Source organism: Dendrobates tinctorius, unplaced genomic scaffold, assembly GCF_039654945.1.
Source record: "Dendrobates tinctorius isolate UK_male_01 unplaced genomic scaffold, ASM3965494v1 ptg000009l, whole genome shotgun sequence".
NCBI classification, from domain to species: domain Eukaryota; kingdom Metazoa; phylum Chordata; class Amphibia; order Anura; family Dendrobatidae; genus Dendrobates; species Dendrobates tinctorius.
This window is the reverse complement of record NW_027361677.1, coordinates 5,298,388-5,323,052: the sequence shown is the minus strand read 5'-3', so window position 1 is coordinate 5,323,052 and position 24,665 is coordinate 5,298,388. Positions and strand designations below refer to the sequence as shown.

Below are 24,665 nucleotides of genomic sequence, written 5' to 3'. Positions count from 1 at the left end.
AGCTGGTATCACGGCACACTCTACGCGGGCGGTAGGGGCCTCTTGGGCCATTCGGCATCAAGCCTCGGCACATCAAGTGTGTAAGGCAGCCACTTGGACTAGCCTGCACACATTTATAAAACACTACAGAGTGCATACCCAGTCCTCAGCGGATGCGAGCCTGGGTAGACGGGTCCTGCAGGCGGCAGTGCCCCAAATCTAGGGGACTGTCAGCACAATATTCGTCCACTGCTTCCCACCCAGGGACTGCTTTGGGACGTCCCACGGTTCTGTGTCCCCCAATTAGGCGACAGAGTAAAGGAGATTTTTGTGTACTCACCGTAAAATCTCTTTCTCTTAGTCTTTAATTTGGGGACACAGCTCCCACCCTGTTGCCCTTCCGGGCCGTTGTTACGGTTGCATTCTCATATTGTTGTTTGAGCTCGTTTATAGTAGCCTTCTTACAGGCATGGTTATGTTTCTGGTATATTCCTCCTGCACAAAACTGGAGAAGGCGGACGCCGTCCAGGGGTGTATACTGCAGAGGAGCCAAAGTTAATCTTTTTCAGATTATGCATAGTGTTGCCTCCTAGTGGACAGCAGCATAACACCCACGGTTCTGTGTCCCCCAATTAAAGGCTAAGAGAAAGAGATTTTACGGTGAGTACACGAAAATTTTTTTTTTTTAGTTTTTTTTTTTTTTTTTTTTTTTTTTACCTCTGGTATTCTAGTTGCATCAATTTTTTTTCACTGAGGCAGGTAGACTGTGAAGGTAGGTGGGAAGGTGCACTGAACTGCTCGGCCATGGCAAGTGTGCACTGATCGTCCGTGCTTGGTTTGAACAGTCATTTTGTGCTGATGTAGTCCACATTGTTGAGCAACGAGTCTGAAGCACAAATTGACTATTCAAGCCAAGTGCAGACGCTCTGTGCACCTTTGTCGTGGCCAAGCAGTGCCCGTTCCCACCTACTTGTTTTCTATCCTCTTCCTCCTTTGACTGACAGATAAGGCTTTATAGTAACCAGAGGAGGGCAGAAATAGATGGAAAGCAAGTATGTGGGAAGGTGCTTGGTTTGAACAGTCATTTTGTGCTGACAATCTCTTTTAAGGAAAGTTGTTAAGAATGGGGAATACAAGTGTTTACCAAAATATGACATAAGTAGTGATGAGTGAACGTGCTCGGATAAGGTGTGCTCTGAGTGTGCTCGAAACATATGTTGGAGACCCTGCGGCTGCATGTCTCGTGGCTGATCGACAGCCTCAACACATGCAGGGATTTTCTAACAAACAGGATATCCCTGCATGTGTTGCTCCTGTCGAAGTCTGGAGACATGCAGCCGCAGGGGCGCAAACATATTATTAGAGTGCTCCAAAAGACCACGGTTAGCACCCGAGCATGCTCAGATAACACCTTATCCAAGGCTGCTCGCTCATCACTAGTGACAAGTCCTCTTTTGTGCAAACTTTGAGACCCACTTTCCTAAATGCTAAGTTTTGCTGTAACTGCAGCAATAGTGGATAGGAATGGCAGCCTGCAGTTTGCGAAAAAAAACTAGATACAGGTACAAGAAGGGAAATAATGGAAATTCTCCTTTTCTTCCTCCGCAGTGATCTGTGTATGGAGTGCGCTCTGCAGCTGGAGACTTGTCCATTGTGCCGACAGGGGATAAGGACTCGCGTCCGCCAAATTTCTCACATCTCTTGACCTCTGTGGAGTAAATGCAGGAAGATGTCCTTTCTTTTTTTTTTTTTTTTTTTTATGAACGAGATACTGTCACTTTCGTATCCGCATCAGATGAGAGAGACTGGCCATATCTTCTGTCACGGCCTGAACGACAAGGAGCTCAGTCCATGGATCGAAGCGCGATGGAAGATCTATTTAACACGTGAGATACATCCAGGATTAGAGCGTTTGGACGATGGACATCATTCATTCCTTAAGGTACTTGTTGGGACTGAACCATCACATCTGGAATATTTCTATCCATTTTGGGGCTAAAACCTGCCCTTGTCGGATAGCCACGGCCATTTCTGACTTGGTTGCAGTAACATTCTCTCCAACGGACACCAGAAATGTTATTTTGCTCCATTTACTTTTTTTTTTGGAAAAGGGTTTGCACTATAGTTATGCATCAATGTAACTGCAAAAACTGTAACTAATTGTACCATACTGCAAAGTGTCTATTTTTGCCAGACAAAATACAGTATTTGACCATTGTTTTCTAGACATGTGGCCTTCTGCTGGTCAGTTCATTTTCCTTCCAAACTGTGGATTGCGAAATAATTGTGATTTTCTGTAAATCAAACCTTTTTAGGGCTTAATTTATATTCCACAAAATATTTGGTCAAGATACAAGGAAAGGCGTAAATTTACGGAGTTTTATAACGTGCACACAGCGGCGACTTCAAGAATCGGAGAATCGGAATGCTTTTCTTTTTTCTTCCCATGTTTACAATTTGATATGACCAGGTTGACCACGTGACCAATTCTGTCCGATACGATCAGCCTTCAGCAAGCCGGCTCTCGCCATACGCCACTCGCCACCCTGCAGCGGGTACACAGCCGGGCTGCTGAAGATGGGCATTCTCATCTGTTAATAAAGGAAAGAAAAGCTTGTATAAATGAATGTTCTGTAAATGGAGAATTATCAGAAATTAATAATGTCGTAATCAAGTACACGATGTACCGGAGCTTTAAGGCTCTGCCCTGTTAATATAAGTGGACGATTGTCAAGTAAAGATTTTACAAAGTCAAGGATTTCAAGGATTTCCCAGAAATATTTATTTTCTATCACCTACAAGACAAGAAGTAGTTGGTCCTATCCACTTCTATAGGACGAGATGTTTAAACATTTACTTACATCTTAAATATATCCTAGTCAGACGGCCGTATAAATCAGACCAAGATCGGGACGGACTGCCAGGCGGCTCTACCGACCTGAGTGTAACGGCTTCATGTACTTCTATGTAGCGGACAAGCTTGCTGCGGGCCAGTCCGTACACTGCGTTCTCATCGCCGTCTGTCTATACGGCCGTTTGACAGCACACACAGCCCCATTGATAAAGGTTTGGGTTCTGAGACCCCCTCACAGATCAAAAGGGCTTTTAAAGACCCCTTACACCCAGAATTGGTCATATATTAGTGAATCTGTTTACTAATATATGTAACAGTGTACGTTTGGTCATTTTACTTCAGGCATCTTTCAATTTTTCACAGCTCTGTGGATTATTTTTTCTTCATTATTTTACATCCAATATCGTTAAAACTTTCCATTGGCACAATACCCCTTCTCTGAACTTAAAGGGACCCGGTCAGCAAAGAATGACTGATCAAACGAAGTCTCGGCGCTTCATTGCGGGCGCAATCATACATTATATATGTATGTATAACATCCGGTTATATCCACTGAAAGCCATGATATTTCGATGAGGGACACGTCCACCTTGGTGCTCTTGAGGAGACCAAAGCACAGGTTTCTCGGAATCGAATTTCAGTGTTGAGCTTGCAGCTTAAATGCTCCTAGGAATGTCTAATCAGAGATGAATCTGATTGTCTGGAACTTATCTGTGACTTTCCAGCCTTGAGCTCAAACAATATTCCTTAGATGATGAATTCTTGATTGCTTAAGGGTAACGTTACACATAGCGACGCACCAGCGATACCGACAACTATGCGACCTGGTAAGGATCGCTGGTGCATCGCTACATGGTCGCAAGTAAGCTGTCAGACAGATCTACTAAACGACACAGCAACGATCCGGCGATCCGTAAAACGACCTCGGCGGTCATTGGTACCTTGTCACACAGCAGCTATTCTGACTTCTCCCGCCTCCGTCCCTGAGTTCTGCGCCGCCAACGAGGTCACTCGTCGGCGTCAAACACAGCGATGTATGCTGGCCAGCAGGACACCAACGATCAGAAAATGGCCTGGGACATTCGAGCACAATCAGCGATATCCAGCGGGGGGGGGGGGGGGGGCTGGTCGCCGCTATGTGTTACACGTAGCGATCTCGCTAACGATCTCGTTATGTGAGACGGGGCCTTAGATGTCTGCTTCAGAAGACAAGTAATGGCCAATACCGGAAGGTCATCCAGTGTCACTGTAGTGTTTCTTTCTTGTACATGACTTGCAACATTGCTTCCCATAGAACTTATGGTTGCAGACTCCATGTTGAGGGACTAGAGAGCACCAGCTGAAGTAGTCCACACATGATGGATCTTCTGCAAAGCAAGAAAATGACACATGATTATATGATGTTTTAGGTACATAATTTTAAAGAAAACGTCAAACTGATCCAAGTGTGTCGCTACAGAGTCCGACATGGCTAGCATTGAGTGTCAGACTGTTTAGGAACACGATCCATTGACATGGAGAATAGTAAGAACCAGTTGCTTATTAATTTAGACAGTTCCAGAAATATTAACACAGGAACAGAAACATCCAAAGAAAGAAATTGTCTGAAGTCTAAAAAAGAAATATGCTGCAGAATTGCTACCTATAGGGAATACAAGTATTAAATAAATACAAAAACCATAAATCGGGAGAGCTGAGAGCCTCTTTAAGGGGGACTTGTCACTAGATTATAAGTGGCCAGGTTTTATTTGAAATTTATCCCCACTGCTTTGTTGGGTATTCCGCTCTTTTATTTTTTCAAAAATGTTATACGGTTCCAGAGATATGGGCCATTATGTTTTCTTCTAATTCTTATGCTTTTTCCAAGGGGGTGTGGCTAAGAGGGAGGAGTCTGTGATGCCTAAAGACATGCCCCAAATAATCCTGTGAGACACACCCCCTTACGAAATAAAAAGGCCCACAGCTCTGGAACCGTATGGTGGATTTAAAAAATGAAAAAAGCAGATTACTCAGCAGAGTTGTGGGAACAAAATAAAAGGAAAAAATGGACCTTTTGAGCTGTTTTTTTTTTTAAAGAGAAGGGCAACCTTTGGGAACTGGTCACAATTTCTTCTGTGAGCGGAACTTTCTCAGAGAGTAGGAGAAGGCAGTCATGTGAAAAGGAAAATTATGCATGCAAATGGATACAGAGACAATTGACAGGCACAAGCAAACACTCATAATAAAGTGAATAACACTATCATACTATGTAGCGATAATGCTGCCATATGGTGACATAACACAAGCCACCATAAAGTACCCAAAAGCACTGACACATGGGATTGTGGAAAAGGATTCGGTATAATCTGTCATTCTGGGCTTGGGAGCCCATTGGGAGGTAAATTATACTAATTCTTGCCCCACAATCCCTTGGTTACTTCTCGTGTCTAACTTGCTGCCTTTAAATTGATCAGCAATGTCACACTGACAGGTTCCCTTTAAATGGTAAATTTGCATGATTGTATGCATAATGAGAGTGATGTACAGAATAATGTTCATGCATAATAACTCCATGCCAAGCAGTAGTACCACCAGCCTTTAACAGAAAATCCTCTCCACTTCTCACTTTTTGCTAGAATTTCCTTTAGAGAACAGATGGCCGCTCAACTTGTGCAAGGATCACATCGCAATCCTCGGACTGGCTGGCAGCTGTCCTGACCTGAGCTTGACAGCTGCAGAGAAGTGCATGCTATGACACTAAGGTCAGGAGAGCAGACAGCCAGTCGGATGATTGTAATGCCATCCTCGCATGAGTTATATGGCCGTCTGTCTGCCCCCCTATAGTGATAGATGCTTCTCTTGACTTAAGAGGGATAATGTTTCTCCTTGTGGACAGTGACATGTCAAGCCTGACATGCCAAGGTGAGGAGACTTTTAAGCCTTGCAATTTGGCTCCTCTGAGAAATATGCAAATTGTCTCTTCAGAGAGGAAGAGAACCAGAACTCTAGTGCCACCTATAGGAAGCAGCGATCCCAAAACTCAATATTGACAAACCACTTCACTTAGGTAAAAGTAAAAAAACAAAATCTCAATTTGCAGACACTTTGTTTCGGGGTACTTCCCCTCGTCAGTGCAAAGTATAAGATCTGGTTTGGCTGGGCTCTTAACTTAAGGGCCTGTCACACTAAGCGATATCGCTATAACGTCACTGGTTTTTGTGACACAGCAGTGATATTGCTAGCGACATCGCTATGTCTGATACTTACCTCCGACCGCTCCCCCACTGGTTATCGCTGATCGCGCGAGAACGTCCTGGACCGTTTCTCGTCGTCAGCTTCCTGCGGCGCTTCCTTCTGTGACGACGAGCAACGTGTGGACGACGTCAGGATCGCTGCGTCTGACAGGTAAGTAGCGACCCCCGACTCCTGCTATGTCGCTGGTCGGGATCGCTGGTGCATCGCTAAGTGTGACACTACCTTTAGGCAGTGAATTAGCCTATCATTCTGCATTTACAGCCCACCATATTGTGATGATAGCGTGATAACATCCCATTTTCCTTCAGGCTGTAAAGCAAGATGTGTTCTTTAATAGGAGTCTGTTGTGGTGACATCTAGTGGCCAACTCACAAAATGGCAAAATGCCTTAATTTATTATACCTTTTTTGTGTATAAGAATAAAAAAAAGTTTTAACACTTTTGTTAAAATATAAATTGACTTTAAAAACACATTAGCCTATGATTGATCTGCCCTGTCTGCGGTTTGACAGCTCAGTGTGAGCCTGTAGGTTAATGCCTGTGATAAGATTGAAGACCTACATGAAAAAAAAAAATCAAATTCCCCATTGTTATATATAATCAACATTTTTATATGTCAGCATCTGTGGCCTTTCCCTACTTTCAATGCACATGAAACCATAGGACACTATAAGCCAGACAGAGGTCCTTTGTGGTATATGTCATCGACATGAATGGCCAACGTACAGATCGCATATCTCTTTAAGGATTTCCCATTTTCAGAAAACCCTGCCCCTAGGCTGTGATTCATTTCCTTACTTTTTGTCAGCAGGGCTTTCTCGTTCGCCTTATTGGGGGACACAGAGACCTTGGGTGTATGCTGCTGCCACTAGGAGGCTGACACTATGCACAAAAAAAGTTAGCTCCTCCTCCGCAGTGTACACCCCACCGACCGGCAGAGAATTCCTCAGTTTAGCTTAGTGTCAGTAGGAGGTGGACACGGGTCTTTTATTAGACCCATATCTACCTCGTCGTGCGTCGTTCCTTTTCAGGTTCTACGGAGGGATACAGAGTGAAAAGTCACATCTGTACTCCCACATGGAGTCTGCAAGTACGGCGTGTACTGCCACCCCGTATCCTTACAGTTCTCTGCGGCAGGACCAGCCAGATGGACGCCGACACCAAGACGTGCCAGCGACTCCAGGGGTCCATGTCGCCAGTCTCCCTCCCACTCGCCTACCAGAGCCTGTCGGTTGGATGAGACGCAAAGACTTCTTCAGACAGGTAATGGATCGTGGATGGGTGAGTATTAGGCCCCGGCTTCATATTTATTTTCCTGGCTGCCCATTCCCGACGGTCACCTCTTCAATGGCACAGGGGACCCCGGTTGTAGGCGCTGCGGTCGCTCGCAGTCGCCACAAGGCTATAGGCAGCTCAATGTTGCCGGGCATCCCCCCCCCCTTTCTGGGGACAGGGAGCACAGGGTTTTTTTCCCTATTGGGAGCGACTGGCGTCTGCGGCGTCCCTCTTTTTCGGACCTCCGCTCCGACCCCCTGCTGACAGGCGGCCGCCGCAACTAATTTAGGCCCCGGCTTCAGTTCGGGCCTACCGCTGCGTCGCGGCCACGCCCCCCGCCCCTTTCTTCTAAGCGGGCTTCTCTCCCGCTCTTCCCAGGCCCTCCCACCGCCTGTCCTTCACCTGCCCAGCCTGTCATTGGCTAGAGGGCGGTGAATCATTAACCCTGCGTTGTGCTCCGCCCTTCCTCCTCTCCTAAGGCGCGCTTTTTCTCAGGACGGCGCCATTTTCCCAGCCTGTTAGCCGGGCACCAACTCCTCACTGGACATCATCTTCTCCAGCTGGTTTTTTGTCAGGAGGGCTGTAGGCCGGATTTCGCTCTGACCTGCATCCACTGACAGGTCGCAGAGCATCGCTTCTGGGGACACCGGACCGTGAGTAGCTCTGCACTGCAGACTGACCCTTCTCCGCCCTCTGTCCCCCAACCTTCCGGCATTACCTCAGCTTTTCACTATGTCTAAGTCTGATCGTACCCGCTCTACCGCCCCCCCCTGCACTTTAGTCAAGTACTTTGCATGTTCTTCGTGCAATCGCAAACTTCCCTCAGGCCAGTCCACTCCCCTCTGCCTGGATTGTAGCAATCCAATTCAGCCTGACGCCGTCCAGGAGCCATCTTCGGCCCCAGGTGAGAGTGAGCCCCCCATGCCTGGCTGGGCCTCCTCGCTATCTCAATCAGTGGCAGACCTCACCAGGGTGTCTCAGTCCCTGGTGGCCGTTCTTGATAAGTTGCCCCTGGACTCTTCAGCAGGGCCAAGCAGCTCCCAAATTGTTCCATCTGAATCAGCCAGCGGTAGTCGCAAAAGACCCAGGCAAGATTCCCAGCCGGAATCCTCTCCTAGTCCCATCTCACCGCATAGCCCTTCTCACCAGCCTCCCTCTCGGGCCTCCTCTCCCGAGTCAGGGGAAGCGCTTTCGGACAGGTCATCTGAGGGGATTTTAGAGCTGGATTCAGACCAGGATGCAAGCATGAAGGTCACAGTGCAGGACCTCATTGCTGCGATCCATCATACCTTCGATATTGCTGACTCCCCTGCGAAATCCTCAGATCAGGAGGTTTCGTTCAGACGGGCAGAAACTCCCTCCAGGGTTTTTCCTTTCCATTCCCAGTTTGGGAAAATTTTTACCAAGGAAAGAGAGGATCCGACCAGACGCTTTCAAAGAGGAAAACGTCTCGGCATACTCTACCCATTTGCTAAAGAGCTCACGGACAACTGGTCGGCCTCTCCCTCGGTCGATCCGCCCGTGTCCAGGCTATCCAATAACACGGTTCTCCCGCTTTCAGGCGTGGCGTCCCTAAAGGATTCTAATGACAGGATTGTAGAATCCCTGGCGAAGTCTGCCTTTGAAGCGGCTTCAGCGGCGGTGTGTCCAATCTTTGCTTCATCCTGGACAGCAAAGACCATAACCACGTGGGCAGACGACCTTCGGCAGGGCATCTTAGATAAGGCGCAACCGGAGTATTTGGCCTATCTCGCCAATCAGATCTCCCATGCTGGGGACTATCTTCTCTCCGCTTCCTTGGATGCTGCATCCTGTGCAGTTCAGGCGTCAAGCAACGTTATTGCAATTCGACGTACAATTTGGCTAAAGGCATGGCAAGCGGACTTGTCTTCAAAAAAGTCCCTCACTAACCTGCCCTTTCAGGGGGTGCGCCTCTTTGGGTCCCAATTGGACCAGATTATTAAGGACGCCACCGGAGGCACGAGTTCACTCCTCCCTCAGTCCAAGCCTCGCAGACCCCCACTAAGGCGTCAGTTTCGACCCTTTCGGACTTTCCGCCGTTTCAATACGGCGGACAACTCCTCCAGCCAACAGAGACCGCAGGCTCGCCAGGAGAGAAAGAAAGTTTCCTTCAGACCCACTCCTTCCTGGCGACCCCACTCCTCCCAGGGCAGACCGTTCAGATCTAGATCTGGACGGTCTACTTCAGCATGACTATCATCGGGCACGCGAGGGGCCTTTCCAATTGGGAGGTCGACTTCTTTCCTTCAGGGACGTTTGGCTGGCCGCCGTGGAGGACGCCTGGGTCAGGGAGGTCGTATCCTCAGGATACAAGATAGAGTTCGTCTCTCTCCCACGGGATTGTTTCTTCGAATCCCGGCCTCCAAAGGATCCAGCCTTGATCCCGGGGTTCTCTACAGCTATCGCTGCTCTCCTCAGTTCCGGGGTGATTGTGCCCGTTCCCGAATCGGAGCGCTTCACGGGGTTCTACTCGAACCTGTTTGTAGTGCCGAAAAAAGACTGCGCAGTTCGACCCATCTTGGATCTCAAGCTGCTCAACAAGAGGGTCCGCCTTCGCCACTTCCGCATGAAGTCGCTTCGCTCGGTCATCGCCTCCATGGAGGAGCAGGAGTTCATGTGCTCAATAGACATCCAAGATGCCTATTTACATGTTCCAATTTTCTCCGGACATCAAAAGTTCCTGCGCTTTGCGATTCGACAGCACCACTACCAGTTTGTCGCACTGCCCTTCGGTCTTGCCACCGCTCCCAGAGTCTTCACGAAGATCATGGCTGCGTTGATGGCTTTGTTGAGAGTCAGAGGCCTCGTTCTTTTCCCGTACCTAGACGATATTCTGATCAAGGCTCCCTCATTCCAACAGGCTCACCAAAGTTTGTCAATCGTCCTGGACACTCTTTCCAATTTCGGGTGGATCGTCAACAGGAAAAAGTCCTGTCTGGTTCCTACCCAACGCCTGGTCTTTCTAGGTCTTCTATTCGACACTCGTCGGTCAAGGGTCTTTCTCCCACAAGAAAAGATTCTCTCTCTGCAGCAGGAAGTACGATCGCTGCAGACCTCGCAATTCCCATCCCTCCGTACAGCCATGAGGGTCCTGGGAAAGATGGTCGCGGCGATAGAGGCAGTTCCCTTTGCCCAATTTCACGCCAGGCCTCTCCAGCAGGCCATTCTGTCGAAGTGGAACAGGTCGCCTCGGTCCCTGGATCGCCCTGTCCATCTTTCTTACCGAATCAAGCGGTCTCTCAACTGGTGGTTGTCGTCACCTCTCATTCTATCGGGTCGATCCTTCCTTCCCATTCACTGGCAGATAGTAACCACAGATGCCAGTCTCCTCGGTTGGGGTGCTGTGTTCCGCAACCACACTGTTCAGGGTCGATGGTCGGATCGGGAATCAGCGCTACCAATCAACGTTCTGGAGATTCGAGCGATCCATCTTGCTCTGGTCCACTGGGAAAGGCTCCTCAAGGGACTGCCGGTACGGATTCAGACAGACAACGCCACAGCGGTGGCATATGTCAACCGCCAAGGGGGAACACGGAGTGTTTCAGCCCTGGCGGAGGTGTCCAAGATTCTTCGTTGGGCGGAGATTTCCGTTCCGACAATTTCCGCGGTTCACATTCCCGGCGTAGACAACTGGGCCGCCGATTTTCTCAGCCGCGAGGGTCTCGCGGCGGGAGAATGGTCCCTACATCCGGAAGTGTTTCATCTGCTCTGCCTTCGGTGGGGAACCCCGGATGTAGACCTCATGGCGTCTCGCCTCAACAGGAAAGTCCCACAATTCGTGTCCAGGTCTCGGGACCCTCTGGCAGTGGGCGCCGACGCCCTGGCCGTTCCTTGGTCCCAGTTCGAACTTCCCTACCTGTTCCCTCCTCTGCCTCTTCTTCCCAAGCTGTTGAAGAAGATCAAGGCAGAAGGACTTCCGGTCATTCTCATCGCCCCGAATTGGCCCAGAAGGTCTTGGTTCGCGGACATTGTCAACCTTCTCGCGGACGCCCCCTGGAAGCTTCCAGACAGAACAGATCTGCTGTCTCAGGGTCCGATTTGCCACCCCAATTCTCGGCCGCTCAATTTAACGGTGTGGCTGTTGAGACCGAGGTTCTGAAACGAGCAGGATTTTCCGACCACGTAATTCAGACCATGATCCGAGCCAGAAAGCCATCATCTTCCAAGATTTACTACCGTACTTGGAAGGCCTATTTCACTTGGTGTGAGACCAATGACGTCGCGCCCATGTCCTTTTCGCTCCCTTCAGTCCTAGCGTTTCTTCAGGCAGGATTGGATGCGGGGCTTGCCCTCAGTTCCCTGAAGGGTCAAGTTTCGGCGCTGTCCATTCTGTTTCAGAAAACGTTGGCTTCCCGTCCTCAGGTTAAGACCTTTCTTCAGGGCGTGGCTCACACGGTCCCGCCGTACCGGGCGCCCGTGGATCCATGGGATCTTAATCTGGTTCTTGAGGTTCTGCAAGGTCCGCCCTTTGAACCCCTCAGGGATATTTCCCTTTCTCTCCTTTCTTGGAAGGTAGCCTTTCTGGTGGCCATCACCTCCGTCCGGCGCGTGTCTGAATTGGCAGCTCTGTCGTGCCGCTCTCCCTTTCTGGTTCTCCACCAGGATAAGGTAGTTCTGCGGCCTCCGCCCTCGTTTCTTCCGAAGGTGGTGTCCTCGTTTCACCTCAACGAGGATATCGTGCTACCGTCCCTTTGTCCGAATCCAACTCATCCCCGAGAGCGGTCCTTGAACAAGCTGGACCTGGTTAGGGCGGTAAGAGTCTATCTGTCTAGGACGACTTCCCTGCGAAAGACAGAGTCTCTTTTCATTATCCCTGATGGAGCGCGGAAAGGTCACCCGGCGTCAAAAGCCACCATTGCTCGCTGGATCAGATCGGCTATCCTGGAAGCCTACCGTGTTAAGCGTCGCGGAGCCCCTCCGAGTATCAGGGCCCACTCTACTCGAGCAGTGGGTGCCTCCTGGGCGGTGCGCCACAGAGCTTCCGCACTGCAGCTTTGCAAAGCTGCAACATGGTCATCGGTTCACACGTTTGTGAAATTCTACACCTACGCTTCGGCGGACGCCAGCCTAGGTAGACGGATTCTGCAGGCTGCGGTGGTGAGTCCGCTGGCCTGATGGAAGTTTGTTTCCCACCCCAGGGACTGCTTTGGGACGTCCCAAGGTCTCTGTGTCCCCCAATAAGGCGAACGAGAAAACAGGATTTTTGGGTTGCTTACCATAAAATCTGTTTCTCGGAGCCTTCATTGGGGGACACAGCACCCTCCCATGTTTTACAGCTCCTGTTCTTACTTTGGTTGAATGGTTACAGTTGAGTTGTTTATGTTGTCAACCTATTCTGTTACTTCTCCTACTGCTTTCTCACTAACTGAGGAATTCTCTGCCGGTCGGTGGGGTGTACACTGCGGAGGAGGAGCTAACTTTTTTTGTGCATAGTGTCAGCCTCCTAGTGGCAGCAGCATACACCCAAGGTCTCTGTGTCCCCCAATGAAGGCTCCGAGAAACAGATTTTACGGTAAGCAACCCAAAAATCCTGTTTTATTCACCCTCCCCGGGTCCAGCTCTGAGTCTCTGCCCATCACTCTTAGTGTCTTTTTTTTTTTTCCAAACAGGGGCATTAATTTCCCTTTTTGAGCAGAACATTTTGTATACACACAGTTTTACTTGGCAGGTGTCTGCACAGTTGGGTTTGGCCTGTTTGCTCCATCTACAGTGGGGAAAAAAGTCTTTAGTCAGCCACCAATTGTGCAAGTTCTCCCAATTAAAAAGATGAGAGAGACCTGTAATTGACATCATAGGTAGACCACAACTATGAGAGACAAAATGAGAAAACAAATCCAGAAAATCACCTTGTCTGATTTCACAAGATTTATTTTGCAAATTATGGTGGAAAATAAGTATTTGGTCACCTAAAAACATTCAGGATTTCTGGCTCCCACAAACCTGTAAGTTCTTCTCTAAGAGGCTCCTCTGTCCTCCACTCATTACCTGTAGTAATGGCACCTGTTTGAACTTATCTGTATAAGACACCTGTCCGCAACCTCAAACAGTCACACTCCATATTCACTATGGTGAAGACCAAAGAGCTGACGAGGGACACCAGAAACAAAATTGTAGCCCTGCACCAGGCTGGGAAGACTGAATTTGCAATAGGCAAGCAGCTTGGTGTGATGAAATCAACTGTGGGGGCAATAATAAGAAAATGGAAGACATACAAGACCACTGATAATCCTCCTCGATCTGGGGGCTCCACACAAGATCTCACCCCGTGGGGTCAAAATGATCACAAGAACGGTGAGCAAAAATCCCAGAACCACCCAGGGGGACCTAGTGAATGACCTGCATAGAGCTGGGACCACCGTAACAAAGGCTACCATCAGTAACACACTGCGCCACCAGGGAATCAGATCCTGCAGTGCCAGACGTGTCCCCCTACTTAAGCCAGTACATGTCCGGGACCGTCTGAAGTTTGCTAGAGAGCATTTAGATTATCCAGAACAGTATTGGGAGAATGTCATATGGTCTGATGAAACCAAAGTAGAACTGTTTGGTAGAAACAAAACTTGTCATGTTTGGAGGAGACAGAATGCTGAGTTGCATCCAAAGAACACCATACCTACTGTGAAGCATGGGGGTGACATCATGCTTTGGGGCTGTTTCTCTGCAAAGGGACCAGGACGACTGATCCGTGTACATGAAAGAATGAAAGGGGTCAAACCTCCTTCTATCAGCAAGGTCATTGAAGATGAAATGTGGATGGGGCTTTCAGCATGATAATGTTCCCCAGCACACCACCAGGGCAACATCGGAGTGGCTTCGTAAGAAGCATATGAAGATCCTAGAGTGGCCTAACCAGTCTCCAGATCTCGACCCCATAGAAAACCTTTTGGAGGGAGTTGAAAATCTGTGTTGCCCAGTGATAGGTCCAAAACATCACTGCTGTAGAGGAGATCTGCGTGGAGGAATGGGCCAACATACCACCCACAATGTGTGCCAACCTTGAGAAGACTTACAGAAAACGTTTGACCTCTGTCATTACCAACAAAGGATATATAACAAAATATTGAGATGAACTTTTATTAATGACCAAATACTTATTTTCCAACATAATTTGCAAAATAAATCTTTCCAAATCAGACAATGCGGTTTTCTGGATTTGATTTCTCATCTTGACTCACAGTTGTGGTCCATCTATGATGTCAATTACACTCCTCTCTCATCTTTAAGTGGGAGAACTTGCACAATTGGTGGCTGACAAAATACTTTTTTCCCCACTGTATATTGAGGTCTAGCTTTAATTCTAGAGTTAGGGATGATCCCGATTAGGTATACCTTGTCATGGTGGGGTGGGTTTTACAATTTGTTTCTCAAAATGGTGTCTATCCAAATGTTAGTTGCATGTATTATTATTACTTATTTTATTGTTTAGGGTAATTTATGCCCAAAACACTGAAACAATTAAAGGGTTTTCCACTACAGGGAGATCAATGGCCAAGCTTTGTTACAAACCTTAGAAGAACCATTTTTTGAAGGCAGTGCGGCAAGTGGGGCTCAGTTTTAGTAGCTACAGTTGGCTTTTGATGGGTTACTTTTAGAGATCGATTTGCAAAACCCTGGTCCAATCACATGGATGAAAACCTCCTTCCTGCTGGCATCTCTTTTGATTAGATGCCCCTGGCACGATGTCATTGCTGTGGCATAAAGCAAACATGACTTCATGTTAGGTCAGCAAAACAGAAAAGGAGCCGGAATGTCGAGAGGTAGAAGGCAGTTAGCAGGCACGGAATACTGACCAGCCCATTGGAAAAGGGTCCTGAGAATTTATTCTCTCATCTCTATTTGCTATTGCATCAAACATATTTGTAAATGCATACACATAACATAACCCCCCAATCTTTTTGGTTATCAAATAGAAACTTGTGCATATGCTAAACAAAGGAAAAAATGTTTAGAGAAGAAATTCAATAAATCGGAGAAGTCATCATGATAGTCTGGGTTGGATGGAGTAGACTGTTAAACTAAGTGACTACAGTCAGAAAATACCTTAAAGAAGTAGTGCTATCATTTATACACAGGATAGATCATTTCTGAATACTGGAAGTCCTAACATTCACGAGAATGGGGACAACACATCTTGGGTATCCCTGTTGAGGCTGCCAGCAGGCGCAAATCATGCAGCTGCAGGGACTCGAACATGGTATACGAGCATGCCCAAAATATTCTGATACCAGAAGTTAGGCAAACTCTTATTGTGTTGTGGATGTCGAACAGCCGCAGGGAATTAACATAATATACAAGCACGCTCAAGATACTCTGATAACACCCGAGCATGCTCAGATAAGGTATTATCTGAGCATGCTCGGGTGCCAACCAAATGACTTTGCAGTGCTCGAAAAATATTTTCGAGTCCCCGCAGCTGCATGTCTCACAGCTGTTCGACAGCCACAACACATGTTCGATTGCCTATTTGTTAGGCAATCCCTGCAGCCTCGGGGACGCGAACACATTATTCGGGCACGCTGTAGACACTGTTGGCAACCAAGCATGCTGGAATAACGCCTTTTCTGAGCATGTATGCTCATCACTAATCAAAACCTAATGAAATTCCATAGATTTTAGTGCTGTTAAAGGTTTTTTGTCCCATTAAATACCTTGGATTCCTGAAGTCGGACAGAAGTTCATGTTGCAAGCTTGGGAAGTTGTCGGCTTTTGATGAGGCAAACAACCAACCGCAGGTCTACCTTGATGAAGGCACTGGACAACTCGTATTTGCATTCCTCCGCCACATGTAACCGTACACTGATGAGAATGAACATATGTTCTGGTTACATTCATTATATACTGTATATGTCTATGTATGTTTAACTTGTTTTTCACTATCATTTTAGCAAAAAAAATGTTTTTCAAATAAAGGTAGAGAAGATTTACCGGCTGCCATGGATATGTATGCCATACATAAAATGCATTGTAAGGAGAGTGCACGGGGCAGGGTTTGCTGTTGCATGGCTGCTCCAGGGGTATGTTTGCTTTTCTGACACAGCGACATCTCCTCTGAGGAACGGTGACATGTTTGCCATGATTGTCTTGTTCTCCACACTTCAGTTCTCGTTTATTTACAGCGATGTGTCACTTACTGGGCTACTTGATGTAGTTTTGATAAAACCACTGTTTTATCAGCAGGAGATTATCACCAGAAGACTAGTTGCCTTGTGCCATCTAGTCCTATTGCTCTGTGCAGCTCCGCCTCCACCAATAATTGGCAGCTTTCTGCTTATGCAGTGCACATAGCTGCCAATCAGTGGTGTGGGCGGGGTTATACACAGCTCAGCATTCAGAGAACTGCTAGATCAGCAGCAGATAAAACTGTGATTTTATCAAAACTACAGCAAGCTTCACTTTAAAGTTTTACTAAGAATACAAAAAACTTTTTTAACCATAAGGGTTAATCAGTTGCCTGCTTTTTTACTTTTTGAGTAGGGTTTCTGACTCCAACCAATCATGGCAACCTCAGCAGTAGCATAGATCTGTGTTATAGTCTGTTTACTGCTAAAAATCTGTCATGTGTAGGGATGAGCAGATTGGGTTCGTCTTGTACCGACCGAATTTTAGTCCAAAATTCGGTTCAGGTACAGTTCTGGTACTTCTGGAACTTAAACCCGAACACCATAGAAATAAATGGGAACCCGAACTTTGGAGCAGAAAAATACATCTCTCTCCTCCATGAACTCTAAAGCGGATTTCCTGGAGAAGTTTGTGTTAGGAGTTCAGCACCGAACACCAGGCGTTAGGAGTTCGGCGCCGGACACTAGGCGTTGGGAGCTTGGCGCCGGACACTAGGCGTTGGGAGCTTGGCGCCGGACACTAGGCGTTGGGAGCTCGGCGCCGGACACCAGGCGTTGGGAGCTCGGCACCGGACACCAGGCGTTGGGAGCTCGGCCCAGGAAACCAGGCGTTCACAGCTCGGCACCGGACACCAGGCGTTGGGAGCTCGGCGCCGGACACTAGGTGTTTGGAATTCAACGCCAGACACCAAGTGTCCGGTATGAACCTTGAATTTTACAGTTCAGGTTTGCTCATCTCTAGTCATGTACTGTCAACAACATGGAAAATGTATGGGGACCGAATGATCGTACTAACAATTATTAACATCAAACGGTCCGTGTAACAGAATTACAGTGGGTTTATATGGTTAGATTTCTACCCGTAATGACCACTGATCACCTATATAATAATTTCATCAGCATTCATTTAGGGCCCTTTCATACAAGGTAGCGCAAACTGTATGGTGACAGAATCATTGAGAATAATTCTACTGAGCAGTTCCATTTGTGGCAGGCAGTTGAGTGAAGCCATGCCTACTTAGTCAGTGAGTGGGTCTTCAGTATGTTTTGTCCACCTGCACACATGGCAGAAGGGAGAGGCTTCTGCTGCAGTTGGTTGTCTTACAGCCACACACTGGTCCCAACGCTGTGCAGTTTGCATATTGTCAGTAGCACATCCCTTGAATATGTTCTAGAAATAACAACTTATTTTTTATACCGTATACATGAACTTATTAACCAACCGGTAAAGAAAAGGGTGATTTTAAAGGTCTTCAAATATGCACCAATCGATTTGTTAAGTCGTTGATCAATGCTTTGTATGGACGAAACCAAACCCACCCTAACACAACTACGTGTTTTAATTTGATGTAAGCAGAACCCATAATTCTACATTGCCAAATCTCAAGAGTATAGGATTTTTGAACTTCTCAGTGGACCTATCAGTACTGTCCAGTTTTTGCCTTTATTTTATTTGTGTTCTTACCCTGAGAATTTCAGTTTTTATTGTTTGTAAATTCACCATACAGTTCCAGAGATATGGGCCTTTGTATTTAGTGTGAACACCACAGAAAGAGGAAAAAACCTCCAAAAAAATTGGTTACAGACCAGACAGGCCCAAATGCATCTTCGCTAATACAGGGTGCAGCGGACCCAAGTAAAAATGGCAGCTGCACAGGTGCATAAATACCAAATGAAACAGCCAGCCTACAATCAGGGATTGGCCGTGTGGTACACCAGTGCAGAAAAAATAATCCGCATGTGGCAATGTTCACACAGGGAATGCAGGGCTTCTGGCTAACAACCTCTTAGTAACACCATATAGGGGGGCTGCCCAGTGCCAACTAGAATGCATCCCATGTGAACAGAGGCCACAAGTTTGCAGAACCATTTGGGCCCAACAGCACCCTGGAAAAAATATAAAAAGTGCACAACAAACATAGCAATATATGTAAGGTATTAGTTGATATCAAGGCCTTAATATGGAAGCTGACAAACTGCGTCAAAGTTCCTTACACTTGTCAGTCCCTACTCTAACATGAACACCACAGAAAGAGGAAAAAACCTCCAAAAAAATTGGTTACAGACCAGACAGGCCCAAATGTTAGAGTAAAGCCCTGCATTCCCTGTGTGAACATTGCCACATGCGGATTATTTTTTCTGCACTGGTGTACCACATGGCCAATCCCTGATTGTAGGCTGGCTGTTTCATTTGGTATTTATGCACCTGTGCAGCTGCCATTTTTACTTGGGTCCGCTGCACCCTGGATTAGTGCAGATGCATTTGGGCCTTTGTATTTAGTGCTAACTTTTCTGATTTTTATCATAGGCGTGGCTCATAAGATAATTATGCAGCGCTACCCAAAGACACGCCCACAGAGCAACTGTGAGCCACACCCCTGAGTAAAGACTCTACACATTTGCAATAAATGCCCATATCTCTGGAACCGTATGGCGGATTTACAAAAAAGCAAAAAAGAGATTACTCAAGGGAGTGGCTAGAATAAAAAAAAAAAAGCATGTGCGACCGCTGCTCGACTGGAGATGTGGTTGCACGTGCTCATTACTTCTCCATTTACACAGCGAACTTTGAGACCCCTGTTGTCATATTCAGTGAGGATCTCAGGGGTCAGACCCCTAAAAGTCATACATTCTGTAGATAGGGGACACATGTTGATTGTTGTCCTGGACCCATAGAATTCTTGTGTTAATGCTAAAAGGCCGTCGTCCACTGTTCTCTGTGGCCCCTGCGCACCGATGATGGAATAAAGGACTAATTTTTAAGGAAATGGTGAGTGACGCTTTTGTTTTACTGAGCACGGACAATATGTTGCTAAGTGAATAACCCCTTTTAACAAAAAGTATTCTAGAAATATTGCAGAGGACAATCGTTGTTCAAAGAGTTGTCCCATCTTAAAGAGGACCAGTCACCAGGTAAAAAGAGGCCTGCTTTTGATCTTTTCTTATCCCCGGCTGCTCTCCTGATTATTCTATTTTTTTTTTATTCACTATACTTTTCCAGAGACATGGGTCTTTTTATTTAGTGCAAATTTGTATGGTCTTTATAAGGGGGCATGGTTCACAGGATCCTCAGGGGCATGTCTTTAGGTTTGTTTTGCATTAGTACCATGTGAGCAACACCCCCTTATAAAGAACATAAAAAGTGGCACTAAATACAAAGGTCCATATTTCTGGAACCGTAAGGCAGATTAAAAAAATGAAAAAAAAAGGAATGCTCAGGGGAGCAAGGGGAATACAATAAGAGCAACTTGTGACCTTTGGATAGGTCCTCTTTAAAGACCTAATATGTAATAATTGTCTGATAAATGTGAGCTCCACCACTGGAATCCACAGCCAGAGAACACGACCTTGTTGCATGCAGTCCGGAATACAGAGTTGACCTCTCTTCTACATGAATTCTAAAAAATTCTCAAGTAATCCCGCTCAACAATTATTGTAACTCATTTACAAATCGGTGAAGAAAACCGCTCACGCATGACCCACCTCTCCGAAAACTGCGGTGTTTCATGGCCCTGTTCTTAAGATAGATGCGGACCCCATGCTTAAAAACACTACAAAGAATACGATTCAATTAACGTATCTCTGATGCAAGAGTGAGAACTAATACTAAGAAGATTGGGACTGTCCATGGGCTTCTGTTATTAATAGTCAATTTCTCATCCTACCTGAGACCACGGACCGGAGCTCCATTCTGCTGGACAGTCCTGAGTGTTGCACTGTTGGGCCTGGATAGGAGTACTCACTGGGCAGTTGGAGTGTCCAGCCAGTTCCTCACCCTGCATAGTCTTTTTTTGAAGGCACTGAATAGTCCTGGTCTGTGGGCCACCACCACAAGAAACGCTGCATGGACTCTACTGACCAGCTGACCAACTGTAGGAAACAATGAAAATAACAACGTTTAGGATGATCGATAGATTCACTTTTCCAAGTTTCCATCATTGAAGGCTACTTACAACGCTGGGCATGGTTGGGTATTGCACAATTTTGGCTCCAGGACTGTCTCAACAACCCGCACATGCTAGAACAGACAAATTTCACATTCATTTGACCTTAAAAATATGGAAAAAGATAATACTAAATATACAAGGGCTATATGTACATGTAGCTTTTTGAGGAGTTTTTGGAGCAGAAACTTTTAAAAACTTTCAACACTTCAAAACTCCTCCAAATCTTGGAGTTTGCACTCAGTTTCTGTGCCAAAAACTCATCAAAAAGACTCCTTCGTCTGCCAATCATCTATTCCAGAATATAGCAAACTCAAGACCTGATTGAGCCTCAAAAAAGTTGTCTTCAAATTTAGTTCATCAAAATTAATCATTAAGCATTAGAAAAATCATGGCTACTTTCTTCCAGCAGCAGAGCCTCACATGTCCACCGGTAGTGTGAAGTATTGCCTCTTAGTACTATTGACTTCAATTGAGCGGCGCTGCAATACCAAACACAAACTGTGGACTAGAGGTGCAGTTTCTAGAAAAAAAAGACAGTAAAAAATACATCCTTTTTTTTATGTCCTGTCCATTCCCGTACGACAATGAATCTCTGCCTTTAAGTACACTATTAACCCACTCTGGAAAAAAAAAAGTAATTCTGGGCAAAGGACACATTTTAAAATGTCCATCATTCTACCCCCAAAAATGACGCTTTCTCAAAATATGAAACCTTTACTCTAGTATTACATTGGCGTAACACATCAGCCCTTATTCCAGGTGTATAGTGTGAAGTTCCTGGGCCCCAGTGCAAATTTTGTAACAGTTCCTGTCCCACCTACCGTGTGCCATTTATAAACTTGGATATTTATACCATCCTTGTGGGCCGTACGAATCGTGTGCTAACTCCGCCCACAAAGAGCGGCCTGATGCTGGCACCGGTGTCAGGACCTAGTCTTTCACTGCACACACCTTAGCTTTCAGTAGATAGTGAACACTGTGTGCTCACAGAGTAAGAAGAAATTAATGGGACGACAGTTATCAAAATGCAGCTGCCGGCCCAAGCACTGCAGTCCTCGGGAATCTGCACGGGGGTGAGAAAAAAGGTCATTGAGGGCCGTAAACAGCCTGCAGGCCTTAGTGTACCTAAGGTATGTGGGATCAGAAGTGAGTGCTACCTCTGCTCCTCCTATAGCTATGCCCACTGGCTTACGTAGTCAAAAACATTCCATAATAAACACTGAATAAAAACATTTCCTTACCCCACCACATGTGACTGAACGTTCTGTATACATAGGGACCCAGGAGAAAGTTAGTTTCTTCATAGGTGCCTCTTCATTTGCAGAAAAAGGTAATGTATATTCCTATACAAATCCACCAGTCTTCCCTTTGTAAAGAACCTAGAACAAAAGGAAAAGAAAATTGAAAAACTTGGCTGCTGTTTAGTCCTCACCGTAAGGGCGCATGTAGACGACCGTAATTTTGGTCCCGGTGTTACCCGTCAAAACATCGGATCACACTTGGACCAATGTTGTTCTGTAGGGCCTTGCCACTGGAAAATGACTGTCCTTGGTTAGATCTGATCCAGTAACCCGAGCAATGGAAACCTACAATGCTAACCTGTCGGAATAATGGTTATTATTGCATATATTACAACTACTGTGTACTACTGTTTATTGGGGCAGGAGTCTCTGTCTCCAACAATAGTGTTATATTGTCAATAATCCATTGTCTAAAAAAAAAAAAGAAGAGCCCCAGGACGTTCCCGCTCACTGTTCACACTGTGTGTAGCTGGAGCACATTCTGCTGTCACTTTACAAGCTGGCAGACGAGATGCTAAGATCCCGAGCTGTAAGAAATACCAGTTGTAAGCTGTGTTATCTTTGTTCATGAATAAATATATCTTCACTGTTGAACAGCAGGACTGTACACAGATTAATCCACGGCCAACATACCCACCCACCCTCCATGCTGTCCAAGAGCTGTTCACTGGCTAAGTCATGAAAATGACTTCCAACACCTATGGGAAGGTTGTGAAAAGAGAAACTAGTTCCCACTCACTTCAATTTTTAAAGTGTGCCTGAGAGGTGGAATCTCAGCGTGCTCTGTCCGAGATGACCCCATGACTTCAACAACATAGCAAAACCACTGAGCCACCATGCTGCCCAGGAGATTATTTATAGATAGGTTATCAATATGAATACCAGCAGCAATGGCAAGATCATAAAAGAGAAAGCTAGATGCCCAAGGCATCAAATCAGTTAATTCATTTTAATTTCTAAAGTGTACCTGAGAGGTGGAATCTCATTATTGTTGGTCAAGGTTGAACCAATCATTTCAGTGCTAATCACTGAGCCACTGTACTAGCTGGCAACAGCCACTGTATTACCTGGCAACTGACACTGTGCTATACTATAAGCATCACCAAGCCACCACCATGCATCACTGTAGGAATCAATAAGCTCCAACTATGCTTCACTGTAGGCAGGGTGTTCCTTTCAGTGTGTGCTTCATTTTCCCTCCTCCAAACAGTACATAATGACACTGACACATGGGTTAAAGCATAATGACATTAACACTTTGGGTACAGGGTAATGACACTGATACCTTGAATTGGGAGTAATGATGCTGACAATTACGGAACAGAATAATTACTCACTGATTCTTGGGATATATGATAGTGACACTAAAACTTGAGGTTCTCTTTCTGACTGGATGTTCACCTAGTTCTCATCATCCATTAGTGACAATAACCCTGAGTGAAGAATGAAGCTACATTGTATCTCGTTGTTTATATCTCCCCATACTGGTTTAAGCATGGTGGTGAATCTTCTGATTTTTCTTCTCTGTAGTTTATGCGCATCCTGGAGCCGGTCATACAGATGATGTGATCATCTCCTCTTTGCACAATGACACAATTATCAACAATCTAAATGTAGACAATTTTTTTTTGAGGTGTGATATTTATACGAGGTCGAGATCTATACTGTCCTACAGTCCAGAAGATTATCTACTATAACAATATGTAGTATACAGGGTGGGCCATTTATATGGATACACCTAAATAAAACGGGAATGGTTGGTGATATCAACTTCCTGTTTGTGGCACATTTATATATGGGAGGGAGAAACTTTTCAAGATGGGTGGTGACCGTGGCGGCCATTTTGAAGTTGGCCATTTTGGATCCAACTTTATTTTTTCCAATGGGAAGAGGGTCATGTGACACTTCAAAGTTATTGAGAATTTCACGAGAAAAACAATGGTGTGCTTGGTTTTAACGTAACTTTATTCTTTCATGAGTTATTTACAGGTTTATGACCACTTACAAAATGAGTTCAAAGTGCTGCCCATTGTGTTGGATTGTCAATGCAACCCTCTTCTCCAACTCTTGACACACTGATGGCAACACCGCAGAAGAAATGCTAGCACAGGCTTCCAGTATCTGTTGTTTCAGATGCTGCACATCTCCTATCTCCACAGCATAGACAATTGCCTTCAGATGACCCCAAAGATAAAAGTCTCAGGGGGTCAGATCGGGAGACCTTGGTGGCCAATCAACTGGCCCATGATGACCAATCCACTTTCCAGGAAACTATTCATGTCATATTTCTCCGACCTGACACCCATAATGTGGTGGTGCACCATCTTGCTGGAAACACTCAGGGAGCGTGCCATGTTCAGTACATAAAGTGGGCAACACACCATCATGGAGCAATTTCAGATATCCAGCGGCATTGAGGTTTCCATTGATGAAGAATGGCCCCACTATCTTTGTACCCCATAAACCCCACTATACCATCAAGTTTTGTGTTCCAACAGTCTTGGAGCGATCTATCCACTGTGGGTTAGTGTCAGACCAATAGCGGTGGTTTTGTTTGTTAACTTCACCATTCACAAAAAAGTTTGCCTCATCACTGAATATAATGTTCTGTGTAAACTGAGGGTCCTGTTCCAATTTTTGCTTTGCCCATTCTGCAAATTCAGCGCGCCAATCTGGGTCATCCACGTTGAGATGCTGCAGCAGCTGGATTTTGTAA

At 46.1% G+C, this 24,665-nt stretch overlaps 1 protein-coding gene across 3 annotated transcripts in view; it reads left to right on the top strand.

The window, feature by feature from the left end:
• The window catches only part of RSPRY1 (ring finger and SPRY domain containing 1), a 104,125-nt gene extending 101,388 nt beyond the window's left edge, over window positions 1-2,737 (top strand). For all 3 annotated transcript variants that reach the window (XM_073582278.1, XM_073582282.1, XM_073582288.1), the window contains one exon: window positions 1,588-2,737. In XM_073582278.1, the coding sequence (XP_073438379.1) occupies window positions 1,588-1,684 (97 nt within the window). In that variant the 3' untranslated portion in view covers window positions 1,685-2,737. The remainder of the gene's footprint in view (window positions 1-1,587) is intronic.
• The last annotated feature ends 21,928 nt before the right edge of the window (window positions 2,738-24,665 follow it).